The sequence below is a fragment of the Anolis carolinensis genome, unplaced genomic scaffold, assembly GCF_035594765.1.
Source record: "Anolis carolinensis isolate JA03-04 unplaced genomic scaffold, rAnoCar3.1.pri scaffold_10, whole genome shotgun sequence".
NCBI classification, from domain to species: domain Eukaryota; kingdom Metazoa; phylum Chordata; class Lepidosauria; order Squamata; family Dactyloidae; genus Anolis; species Anolis carolinensis.
In genome coordinates this window covers 16,676,616-16,690,271 of record NW_026943821.1, presented here as the reverse complement: position 1 = coordinate 16,690,271, position 13,656 = coordinate 16,676,616, and the positions used below count along the sequence as shown (strand labels likewise).

The window sequence follows — 13,656 nt, the reverse complement described above, 5'->3', positions numbered from 1 at the left end:
TAAGGAAGTGTGGGGTTATTGGTTTCAGTTTTAGGCCAAAAAGTATATATTATATAAGTTTGTATTAAATATCCCTAGTAAATCTTTGGGAAGTCAATGTGGTTTAAATATTGGATCAGGTCTCCTACCCTGTTTCCCCTAAAATAAGACATCCCCAGAAAATAAGACCTAGTAGAGGTTTTGCTGAATTGCTAAATATAAGGCCTCCCCCAAAAGTAAGACCTAGAAAAGTTTTTGTTTGGAAGCATGCCCGCTGAACAGAACACCGGAGCATGCAGGATTGGTAAATATACGTACCATAGAGTGTTGTAAATGGAAATATTGGTAGTAACAAGAAAATCTTGATAGGATTCAGTTTGTCTGGTTATGCTGGTTTGTGATGACAACTACTGTACAGTATATATAAAATGTTGATTTTTTGTTCAATAATAAATGAGAATTCTTCTTCATGGAAAAATAAGGCATCCCCTGAAAATAAGACCTAGTACATCTTTGGGAGCAAAAATTAATATAAGACACTGTCTTATTTTCGGGGAAACATGGTAGTGACCTGAGTTCGGATCCCTGTTCAGCCCTGGAAACTCACTATGTGATTTCAGGAGTGCATCTAATTTCACTCTCAGAGAAGTGCAATGAATCCTCCACCTGAATTAATTTTATTAGGAAAAGTCTGTAATAGGTTTCAGGGAATGATATGATGGCACACATTCACAACTCCAACTAACAGATCTCTCTGTTTTCGTCTACAGCCCCAGCCTGTCCTAGAAACAGTCATTACGAATTATGTGCCAAGGAGTGTGGCCAGAGCTGCAACAGTCTTTATGTTCCAGCGTCTTGCCCTGCCAAATGTGAGGAGGACTGTGTCTGTGATGAGGACTTCATCAAGAACGATGATGTTTGCGTTCCAATTGCTCAGTGTGGATGTTTCCATCAGGGACAATACTATCCAGTGTTGGAGTACTTCTACCCAAGTTGTGAAGAACGCTGCCAGTGTCAGGCCGGTGGGAGAGTGGTGTGTGAAGTGATCCGCTGTGGCCCCAACGAAGAGTGCAAATTGCTGGGCGGCGTCCGGAAATGCCATCCAACTGGAAGCGCTACCTGCTCTGCTATTGGCAACTTTTATCAAACCTTTGATAGCTTGTCCTTTAGTTTCCAGAGTACCTGCAGCTACATTCTTGCCAAAGTGAAGGAAAATAATGTGGGCGTGAGACCCATCTCTGTTATTATAGAAAATGAAGCCTTGCCGAATAGAAAGACGACTCTGATCAAGCTGGTCCGTATAGAAATCTCAGGCACTGAGGTTACCTTGCTGCGGAACAAAGTGGGAAGCATCCTGGTAGGTCATTTCATGCTACTTATTTGTCCTGTCATGGGGATCATTTCAGCACTCAGGGGCAGGGGACTGACACATGAATTAAACTATGGATTGATCACAACTTTTTCTAGGACATATGAAAGAAGTATTTATGGGGTTGTTGTATGTCTTTCGGGCTGTGTGGCCATGTTCCAGAAGTATTCTCTCCTGACATTTCACCCACATCTATGGCAGGCATCCTCAGAGGTTGCGAGATATGGAAAAACTAAGCAAGGAATGTTTATATATATATATATATATCTGTGGGAAGTCCAGGGTGAGGGAAGAACTCTTGTCAGCGTAAATGTTCCAGTTAATCACCCTAATTTGCATTGAATGGCTACATCTACTAGCTACTTTCTTCCTGGGGGTATTCTTTGTTAACTGCCCCTAGTTCCCATGTTTCAGAGTGTTGCTTCTTATTTACTGTTCTGATTTTTGAGTTTTTTTAAAGTTTTTTTTTAGTTTTTTTGCAAATTAGGGTGATTAACTGGAACATTTACGCTGACAAGAGTTCTTCCTTCACCCTGGACTTCCCACAGATATATATAAACATTCCTTGCTTAGTTTTTCCATATCTCACAACCTCTGAGGATGCCTGCCATAGATGTGGGTGAAATGTCAGGAGAGAATACTTCTGGAACATGGCCATATATCTATTAGGAACTCAATGTGAAGGCAGTGACAAGTGGTAGAAGTGTAGCTGCTGCTGCTCAGTCGTTTAGTCGTCTCTGACTCTTCGTGACCTCATGGACCAGTCCACGCCAGAGCTCCCGGTCGGCCGTCACCGCCCCCAGTTCCTTCAAGGTCGAGCCAGTCACTTCAAGGATACCGTCCATCCATCTTGCCCTTGGTCGGCCTCTCTTCCTTTTTCCTTCCATTTTCCCCAGCATCGTGATCTGGTAGACCAAGTAGAAGTGTAACACTCTGGCTATTACCCTTCTTTTGCTCAAACTGGAGAAAGAATGGCAGCCCTTTCTCATTCCTTCCTTTCTTCCTTAATACCTCTTCACACCCCCCTGAGGCCGTGCCATTTTGCCAGCAGTCACATTCACCGTGGCTCTCTGCGTGCCCTCCCTCCTTCCTCATCATATGGTGGAGGCGAGACAAGGCACATTAGCACCTTGTTCCCATCAGATGGGTGAAAGGGCAGCAACATCCATTGCCACATTGCCCTTTCCCCCATCAGATGGAGGAAAGAGAAAAATGTGGTTGGAGCTACTCAAAACACACTTACCTCTCCGTCATGGCAGAGGACACACCAGAAGTGATTTTCAGTATGCTCTCAAGTTGCTTCTGACACGATATAAATTGGCAGAATTAGCATTTTGCAATGCTATCCCTCTACTTTGAGAAGTATGGGGTGGGACCAAGCCAGCATGGTCTGGTGACCCTCACCAGGCCCTGTCCAGAAGAGAAAAAGGGCCAAAAACCCCAATGGGATGAGATGACCAGCTGCTTCTTTTGTGGCCTGAACTATTTTCATCCGCAACATGGATGACCCTTGGGAATGTGGTGTGCCCATCATTGAGCTGGAGCAGATTAGTGCTTGTGGTTGAGTGGAACAGCTGTGCCCATTTTCAGCTTCCTGCATAGACACTTCTGCAGAGACATTGTTAGTCTCACTCTTGGAGCCTCCGGTGGCCTAGGGGATAAAAGCCTCATGACTTGAAGGTTGGGTTGCTGACCTGAAAGCTGCCAGGTTCGAATCCCACCCGGGGAGAGTGCGGATGAGCTCCCTCTTTCAGCTCCAGCTCCATTCGGGGACATGAGAGAAGCTTCCCACAAGGATGGTAAAAACATCAAAACATCCGGGCGTCCCCTGGGCAGCGTCCTTGCAGACGGCCAATTCTCTCACTCCAGAAGCAACTCCGGTTGCTCCTGACACGAAAAAAAAAAAATTGGAATGGGAGTGGTTCTTGTCACTGTCTTTCTCATTGTCATCACGCTGGGTACTTTTTTCAATTTTGCATTGCTTATAAGCCAGTCTTGTTCTGGGATGGGCATTTTTTATTTTTTTGTTTACTTATGTGTGATTATGCACAGTACTCACTTATCTTAGAACATGGGACTATATAATTTCCTGTTTCAAAAGTTGCATTTCTACTTTACATTGCATGTGTTTGTACATAATCATGTTCTCCCAATATATATTTTAAAGACCCATGTTTGGAAAGAATATTTGGGAAATGTCCACGTCAATGCCAATCATATAATTTATTGTTAATCAGTAAAATGCACCTTCCTGAACAGGACATCCTTTTCATTCTTGCAGGTGGATGGCGTATTCTATTACCTCCCTGTGAATCTTTTAGATGGGCAAGTGAGAATCTATCAGTATGGAGTCAGCATCAGGCTAGATAGTGCTTTTGGCTTTGCACTCATCTATGACCAGAATTCCCATCTGAGGATCACCATTCCCAGCACCTATCAGGGTCATATGGCAGGCTTGTGTGGCGACTACAATGGATGGAAGGAGAATGATCTTCAGCTCCCTGATGGCAGTGTTGTATCTGATGTGATTACATTTGTTTCTTCCTGGAAACTCCCAGTCCTGGGTGTGTCCTGCAGAGATAGATGCACAGGCCCTAGCATTCCAATTTGTGGGAAAGAGAAGGAAGAAGATTTTAAGCAGCGCAGCTCCTGTGGGATCATCACAGCCTCTGATGGGCCTTTCCAGACCTGCCATGCCATTGTGGACCCCAATGTGTACCTGAACAACTGCATCCTTAAATTGTGTATAGGAGGTGGAGACAATGATGCCTTGTGCCAGGCCATCCAGAGTTACGTGACTGCCTGCCAAGAAGCCAAGGTCGACATCCAGCCTTGGAGGAGTCCTTCGTTTTGTCGTGAGTTGAAATTACATACAGATTCTGCTCTTTTTTGTTTTTCAGAATCACAGAATCACAATGTTGGAAAAGGTTTCATGGGCTATTGAGTCTAATCTCCACCTAGCATGGGATCCCCTGTCGAAGCATCCCCAGCTTCTTTTTGAAGTTGTTCAGAATAGGAACAACTTTGCTTACCACGCTTGGAAATTGGTTCCATTGCCAAACTGTCGCACTGTCAAGAGGTTCCTTCTAATATTCAGTTGTAACCTACCCTTCTGTGACCCAAAACCATTAGAATCCATTCTCCTCCCCCCTAAAAAAAAAAGCGCTGGAAGATGTAATTCTGCAGTATGTCTCACTTTACACCTTGGTAAGAGAATGAGATGTCTGCCAATTTGGTTGCCACATAGCACATCATACTAGCTGTGGCCCAGAGGTGGCTCTAGATAATTTTGGGGGGTAGGTGAACCAAATCTTAGCACCCCCCCAAATTCCCCCCCCCCCCACACACACACACAAATCAATACCTGAGGCTGAGAGCTGGAGAACGGCCAAACGAGGAAGGCCAGGCTCCAGGAAGGCCTAGGTCTTCTGAGTAGAGCCTGGCCTTCCTGGAACCTGACCGTCCTCATTCTGCCATTTGAAGAGCGATGGTCCCCGCCGCCACCGCCGCCGAGAACCATCGTTTGCCAAACGGCAGAACGAGGAAGGCCAGGCTCCAGGAAGGCCTAGCTCTTCTTGGGAGACCTTGCGAGACCTCGGGAGGTCTCCCTAGAACAGTCTCCTGGAGCCTGGCCTTCCTCATTCGGCCATTTGGTGAGTGATGGTCCCAGCGGTGGCGGCGGGGACCATTGCTCACCAAACAGCAGAACGAGGAAGGCCAGGTTCTTCTCAGGAGACCTCGCAAGACCTCACGAGGTCTCCCGAGAAGAGCTAGGTCTTCCTGGAGAGCAGCGAGTGAGCCAATGATCCCTGCCGGGGGGGGGGGGGGGGGGGCTCGACAGCGCCCCCGGGGACCGTGCGCTCCAAGCGGGGGCGTAATTGGCCTCCATGTTGGACCGGCCCTGCTGTGGCCACAGATGTTCTTCTGCTTTGATTGACACCACATCAGCACATCACATTGATCTTGTGGCATGGCACAACATGTCCCTATCACAAGCAGGAAGATGCAATTCTGCTGTTTCTACTACCCCGAGTTTCTTCCCACCCTCAGTGATTTACCCCTCTCCTCTTTTTCCTGCAGCCCTGACTTGCCCAGCCAACAGCCATTATAGCATCTGCTCTAACATCTGTGAAACCAACTGTGCTGGGATCACGGATCATCTCAAGTGCCCAGAACACTGTGTAGAAGGTTGCCAGTGTGATGATGGATTCTTCTTTGATGGCATCAAATGTGTCTCCTTGGACGAATGTGGTTGCTTTGAGAACAACAGATACTACCCGGTATGTGAAGAGGAGGGCCATTTGGAGGCTGGAGATGTTGTTTGGTGGTGCTTACAGAAGCTTTCCAGTTTTGATTTCATGGAATACTCTGACCATAGCCATTTGATTTGTACAATGGGAATCCCTATAGGAGAGATTTCCAGGGTTGCAAGATTGAATATGGGAGAGAGTAGGATAATGTAAAGTGTAGGATAATGTTTTGCAGAGCAAAGCAATGTTTTTGCCCTCACTGACCCTATAAACGTAAATTTCGATCACTGCATCATCCCCTCTCCCTCTTCTGCAACAAAGCCACTTATTGGCTGGCAACATAAAAGTGTCCAGCTGTATTCCTATACCTGGGGACACAGCATTAAAGGGTAGAAGCCCCTGATGGTGCAGTGGGTTAAACCCTTGTGCTGGCAGGACTGATGACTTGAAGGTTGGGTTGCTGACCTGAGGGCTGCCGGTTCGAATCTAACCCATAGAGAGCACGGATGAGGCTGTGGTGCGGGGCGCACAAATGCTTTTATTAGTTTTTGTCATTTATTTTTATTGGGTAATGTGTAAATTTTTATAATTGTGCATGTCTCTTGTCTACTGTTGTGTTTTATATTGCTATTGTTTTTATTAGGGCTTGGCCCCATGTAAGCTGCCCTGAGTCCCCTTTGGGGAGATAGAGGCAGGGTATAAAAATAAAGTTGTTGTTATTATTATTTTATGACACAGCAAACAAGATAGATATGCTGAATTTCGTATCACAAAATCACAAGCTTCTAGGACTGTGTGATGTATTTTCGGATGATGCGCGCAGATACCAGCAGGGTGGCCTTTTGCAGTTGGCAGATCGTAATTTTGTTATTAATAATAATAATAATAATAATAATAATAATAATAATAATAATAATAATAATAATAAATAATATATTATTGTTGTTGTTGTTAATTATTATTATTATTATTATTATTATTATTATTATTATTATTATTATTATTATTATTATGAGCTCCCTCTATCAGCTCCAGCTCCATGCAGGGACATGAGAGAAGCCTCCCACAAGGATGGTAAAAACATGAAATCATCCAGGCATCCCCTGGGTAACATCCTTGCAGACTGCCAATTCTTTCACACCAGAAGTGACTTGCAGTTTCTCAAATCACTCCTGACACCAAAAAAAAAAAGCATGAAAGGGTAATAGGTTCTGTACATTCCTCACCTGTGAAAACGTAGCTGAATGAAAGGCGTTTATTGCTAGTGTGTTGCATATTCCCTGTGTCTTTTTAAATGTGATTTATGGAGTGAGCTTTCATTAACAACATTGATTGTCCTGGTAGCTTCACTACAATAATAATAATAATAATAATAATAATAATAATAATAATAATAATAATAATAACAACTTTATTTATATACCGCCCTATCTCCTGGATAGGACTCAGGGCGGTTTACAGTCATAAAAGCAACACAAACATTACATAATAACATAATACACATTATTAAACAAAGTGAAATACAGTAGAGTCTCACTTATCCAACACTCGCTTATCCAACGTTCTGGATTACCCAACGCATTTTTGTAGTCAATGCTTTCAATATATAGTGATATTTTGGTGCTAAATTCATAAATACAGTAATTACTATATAGCATTACTGTGTACTGAACTACTTTTTCTGACAAATTTGTTGTCTAACATGATGTTTTGGTGCTTAATTTGTAAAATCATAACTTAATTTGATGTTTAATAGGGTTATCCTTAATTCCTCATTATCCAACATATTCGCTTATCCAACGTTCTGCCGGCCCGTTTATGTTGGATAAGTGAGACTCTACTGTAATACAATTATAACAATAAATCACACTTACATGACCAGATCAAGGGGACAGGAACCATAAACCCAATATATTAAAATGTATCATTTTAGGCTAGGGAAATCTTGTGCAATGTATTCAGGCTCAGAAATCGGCGATAGTCCAATGTAATTACTCAAAAACCTGCCGACACCACCAGGTCTTCAATTCCTTACGGAAATTGGATAATGTAGGAGATTGCCTACAAAAGTCAAATTGAGGCTTCCCAGGTTGGCTTGTTGTTGTAATTAGAAGCTTGCTCCTCCTTGCAATTTCTGCTTTTAATTATTGATTTCTGAACCAGACGTGCTGGAAAAAAGATAATCACAGCAAAAAAAATGATGGATGCACTGAGCATTGTGGTTTTGAAATATGTCTTCTCTTCCATTTGCTTTGCCTGTGGATGTCTCTCCTGTCGTGAAGCCCAATGAAGAGATCCTGTTGAAGGACTGCACTGAGAAATGCATCTGTAGTCCAGCTGGGGGTGTCATCTGTGAAGCCAATGCTTGCCCAGAGGATAAAATCTGTCTAGTGAAGGATGGTGTCCTGCAGTGCGGGAGCAAAGGTAACTTGGTGGCAATTCCTTGCCTATGATCCCACTGTGGGTGAAGGAACCAGTGCTGAATGATATATTTAAGAGAGTGGGCACAGTAGCCCTGACTGTTCAGTGTTTGTCTTTGCTAAAGAGGGATCTAGTAAGTCCTGGGAATCATGCATCCCATGGGCCACATGTGGCCCCCAGACCCTTTTTTGTGATCTTTCATAATGGGATAATTTGTTTATCCTATTATTTATTTATTTATTAAACTTGTGTACCGCTACTCCCAGTTTGGCTCGGAGCGGTTTACAGAAATAGATTAAAACAATACACTTAGCTTTAAAATAACAATAAAACAATAAAAACAACAATAAAAGCAACAATAAAAACAGACATAGCCCCAAGTTTTGTCTGTTTTTATTGTTTTATTGTGGTGCAATGGGTGCCAGCTGGACTGCTGACCTAAGGGTTGGGTTGCTGACCTGAAGGTTGTTGGTTCGAATCTGTGAGATGGGCTGAGCTCCTGTCTGTCAGCTCTAACTTGTAGAGACATGCAAGAAGCCTCCCAGCAGGATGGTAACATATCTGGGCATCCCCTGGGCAACGTCTCTGTAGACAGCCAATTTTCTCACACCAGAAGTGACTTACAGTATGTTCTCAAGTCGCGTCTGACATGATTTTTAAAATGTTGAAAATGGCATTGCATGTTCTTTACACAGAGACAAAAATTGCCCTCATGTCCTCTATGTATGTACCTTTCTGCAAGACAAAATACTATGATGTGAAACAGTGATGATATTATAGACAGAAGTAGAGAATCTATTAATTTGATACAGAATTGGTTAAGCACAACATGGGCCATCGATTTATCTGAAAAATGAACATGCAAAGTAAGATTAGATTCAGGAAAAATAAAAGAAAATATCTTTGTAGTTATATGGAAAGCATTTCTTAGTGATGTATGTCAGAGGAATAGCAGATTTAAACCACCATTAGATAAGGAATAATTTTGGATAAATGAGATAGGGAAGTTGAGACTATTATTAATTAAAATAAACAATCAAGTAGAGGAAAAACATATCAGTAAGAGAATTGACAGGAAGTATTTTGTACAATTCCCCTTCGTTTATATCACTTTTCTCTCATATAACCTCCTTTTAGTGACATTCCCTTGATTTTATAACAAAATGTTTGGTTCCAGTAATTTTGATCTTGCATTATTTTTAGAAATTGGTGGTGGGGATCAGTTACTTCAAAATTACTAATAACTCAGCTCATCCCTAAGGAATAACTCTTGAATAAGTGGTTTGATTCTTTTGACCCCAGCGTTGTAATTCCAGAAGCCTGAAGGATTAAGAAAAAGCAAGAAATAGTTCTGCAAACATCCAAGGGAACTAGACTTTAGTTTTTTAAAAAAGCAGCAAGGAAGTGGAAAATTAGTTGGTAATTTAATTAATATATTGCCTGATTAATAAGTTATTTCTGCAATTAGTTGAATGCTCAGAATCCCAACTTGAGTTAAACAATAATTTGAATTACCGTATATACTCGAGTATAAGGTGACCCGAATATAAGCTGAGGCACCTAATTTTACCACAAAAAACTGGGATAACTTATTGACTCGAGTATAAATCGAGGGTGGGAAATACAGTAGCTAAGGGTAAATTTCAAAATAAAAATAGATACCAATAAAATTTCATTAATCGAGGCATCAGTAGGTTAAATGTTTTTGAAAATTTACTATATTTCAAAGAAAAACAATAAACTAGCTCTATAAGTGGAAAAGTAAGGGCAACAAAAACAATGTGGTATCAACAATAACCTAATAATAATAATAATAATAATAATAATAATAATAATAATAATAATAATAACTTCATTTGGTTCCCACCCTATCTCACCATGGGGACTCAGGCCGGCTTCTAACATAGTAACAGGCAAACATTCAATGCTTATATAAACAACTAGCTGTGCCCAGCCTTGCGTTGCTGTGGCGAAGTATGGTGATATGGGAAATAGTCAAGATAATCCAGTTCAAAGCAGATAATATAAGATTATAAATGGGTTATATAGCTGTGTGGAAGGGCCTTGAGTCTACATTGCCATATAATCCAGTTAAAATAAGATAATCTGTATCTTATAGGCAGTTTGGAAGAGGCCTGAGGTCTAACTCTGCCTGTCCCCTGGGCTGAGTGGGTTGCTAGGAGACCAAATGGGTGGAGCTTAGCCTTCTAACTGGCAGCAATTGGATAGAAACAATTATTCCTCTCCCTCTAATTAGGAATTTATTTTTCTTTTCTTTTTGTTGTATGAACGTAGAGGCATGAGGGTTTGTGCTGCCAAGTTAGTGTTTCTGGGATGTGTAGTTTTGTTGTTTTGTCTTAGGCCGAAATTTCATTACCCTTTTATATATATAGATGCAGAGCTAGATATAGATCTATAATTATAGATACTAATTTCCCATATGCATTTCCCCCTGAAACATTTGCAAATCCCCTCTGTGCGTGTGTGCATTTCCCCTACAATATTTGTAAGCCCTATCCATATACATATACATATATATTCATATCTATTTAGGCATGTCTATATATATTTGTGTGTTCATTTTCCCCCTGTAATATTTGCAAGCCCTATATATAGGTAGGTAAGAATATATTCATATCTATCCAGACATCTCTCTTTATATAGATATTTGCAGAGACTTGCAAACATATGAGGGTAAATTCGTATATAAAAATAATGTATATGTATGGCTACAGATACATAGGTACATGGATCTATATGTATAAAGGATTTGCAAAGACCTGCAAACATATGAGGGGAAATTAATATATAAAATTAATGCATATAGATAGATAGACATATAAAGGTACATAGAGATGGCAAAAGCTTGCAAGGGGTTAATGCCTATATATCTTTAGGAGAGTTTAACAAATATTCCAGGGGAAAATGCTTTCATACGATTAAAGAATATATATTTTTCTTCTTCCTGACTTGCAAGGATGTCTTTCTCTTTTCAAAACATTCCCTTGATTAAGAGCGAGGGAGGCTTTCAAAAGAAAATACACTGATAAGGAAGAAGAGAGAAATAGATCACATATTGCAGGCAATAGCCTGTAGGCTCTGTTACTAGCCTTGACCTTGACCCGATTATTTATTTGGGTTGTTGTATATCTTTCGGGCTGTGGGGCATGATCCAGAAGTATTCTCTCCTGACATTTCGCCCACATCTATGGCAGGCATCCTCAGAGGTTGTGAGGTATGGATAAACTAAGTAAGGAAAGGAAAGAATATATATCTGTGTAGAGTCCAGGGTGTGGCAAGAGTCCTTTGTCACTGGGAGCCAGCATTAATGTTTCAGTTAATCACCCTAATTAGCATTGGAAAGGTTTTGTCTCTTGCCTGGGGGCATCCTTTGTTCAGTCAAGCCCTCAAAGTGTTGGTTCCCATCTACTGTTTTGATTTTGGAGTTTTGTAATACTGGTAGCCAGATTTTGTTCATTTTCATGGTTTCTTCCTTTCTGTTGAAGTTGTCCACATGCTTGTGGATTTCAATGGCTTCTCTGTGTAGTCTGACATGATAGTTGTTGGAATGGTCCAGCATTTTTGTGTTCTCAAATAATATCCTGTGTCCAGGCTGGTTCATCAAATGCTCTGCTATGGCTGATTTCTCTGGTTGAATTAGTCTGCAGTGCCTTTCATGTTCTTTGACTCTTGTTTGGGTGCTGCGTTTGGTGGTCCCTATGTAGACTTGTCCACAGCTGCATGGTATCCGGTAGACTCCTGCAGAAGAGAGAGGATCCCTCTTGTCCTTCGCTGACCGTAGCATTTGTTGGATTTTCTTTGTGGGTCTGTAGATAGTTTGTAGGTTGTGCTTCTTCATCAGTTTGCCTATGCTAATTAGGGTGATTAACTGAAACATTAATGCTGGCTCCCAGTGACAAAGGACTCTTGCCACACCCTGGACTCTACACAGATACATATTCTTTCCTTTCCTTACTTAGTTTATCCATACCTCACAACCTCTGAGGATGCCTGCCATAGATGTGGGCGAAACATCAGGAGAGAATACTTCTGGAACATGGCCACACAGCTCGAAAGACATACAACAACCCTGTGATCCCGGCCATGAAAGCCTTTGACAACACATTGATTATTTATTTATTTATTATTTAAATTTATATGCCGCCACTCCCCTACGGCTCGGGGCGGCTTACAAGAAAGACTAAAATCTAACAATTTAAAAACATCTTTAAAATATCTTTAAAAAAATTCTTAAAAACACTCCCCCAGGGCTCGGCGTGGCTTACAAAAACAGCTAAAATCTAAGCAATTTAAAAACAGCAATAGCGGAGATCAATAGTGGAGATTATGAGCCAAGGGAGGCTTTTTCAGCTCATAAATAAGGGCTGAAAAACTCGGCTTATCTTCAAGTATGTACGGTAGTATTATGTTGGAAACTAAGTTAGAGATTCTTTTTAATGAAAGAGTGTTAAGTTCTCATTTCCCCATAAAAAACCCTCTGACTTAATTGAGAACTGAAATGGTTTTAAATATTTCATACCACCGTCGGGGTGAAGTCTAAATTCTACAGTGGTGGAGTCAGCCATAAGGGACTCAGCCAAAAGACACTTTGGAGACGTCTCCATAAAGCCTGGAGGGAGCCTTGATAAGCACCAGAGTCAAGTGGCTCATCACTAGAATGTCAAGTTTTGCTGAATTTCAAGATAGTATTAATTTTTTAATAGCTTGGCTCATCCCCCTCTTGTCACAGAGCTATTCATTAATGTTCTCTCTCCCTTTTTTAGAGCCACCAGCTCCCAGCTGTCTTCACGTTAAGTGTCAGAAAGACACGGTCTGCAAGATCATCAATGGACAACCACAGTGTGTGCCAACCTCTAATTCTACCTGCTGGGCGTGGGGTGATCCACATTACTGCACTTTTGATGGCCGCAAATTTGACTTCCAAGGCACTTGTACCTACACAATTGTCCAGACGATTGATGATAATTTAGGTTGCCCATCGTTCCACATCTTTGCCAAGAATGAAAACAGAGGAAACAAGCGTGTATCCTACGTGGGGGAGGTGACTCTTGTGACTTTGGAGTACAGGATCACAATGGTCAGATCGGAAAATGGTTATGTGAGGGTAAGTGATGGTGGATTCAGAAGGGGACTATTGTTTATTTATTTATTTACAGCATTTATATTCCGCCCTACTCAACCCAAAGGGGACTCAGGGCGGATCACATTACACATATAGGCAAAAATTCAATGCCTTTTAACATAGAACAAAGACAAACAAACATAGCGGGGCTCGAACTCATGACCTCCTGGTCAGAGTGATTCATTGCAGTTAATTGCACTGGCTTGCTCTCCCGCCTGCACCACAGCCCAGGCCCACCTAAATCCCAGGGGCCACTGACTGTCATGGTAGCTGACATTACTGACCTCATTGATCCATTTCTTATGTGAACCCAAGAGCAGGCATGGACAAACTTTGGCTCTCCAGGTGTTTTGGACTTCATCTACCACAATTCCTAACAACCTACAAATATACAGCCACACTTTTGAGTGTGATATAAGGTAAAGGTAAAGGTTTTCCCCTGACGTTAAGTCCAGTCGTGACCGACTCTGGGGGTTGGTGCTCATCTCCATTTC

At 41.6% G+C, this 13,656-nt stretch overlaps 1 protein-coding gene across 1 annotated transcript in view; it reads left to right on the top strand.

Annotated features, from left to right (window-relative positions):
• LOC103279899 (IgGFc-binding protein) overlaps positions 1-13,656 on the top strand; it is an 80,301-nt gene that overhangs the window by 16,441 nt on the left and 50,204 nt on the right. The window contains exons 6-10 of the mRNA XM_016996031.2: positions 728-1,336; positions 3,630-4,203; positions 5,429-5,628; positions 7,881-8,022; positions 12,804-13,144. Of these exons, the coding sequence (XP_016851520.2) occupies positions 728-1,336; positions 3,630-4,203; positions 5,429-5,628; positions 7,881-8,022; positions 12,804-13,144 (1,866 nt within the window). The remainder of the gene's footprint in view (positions 1-727; positions 1,337-3,629; positions 4,204-5,428; positions 5,629-7,880; positions 8,023-12,803; positions 13,145-13,656) is intronic.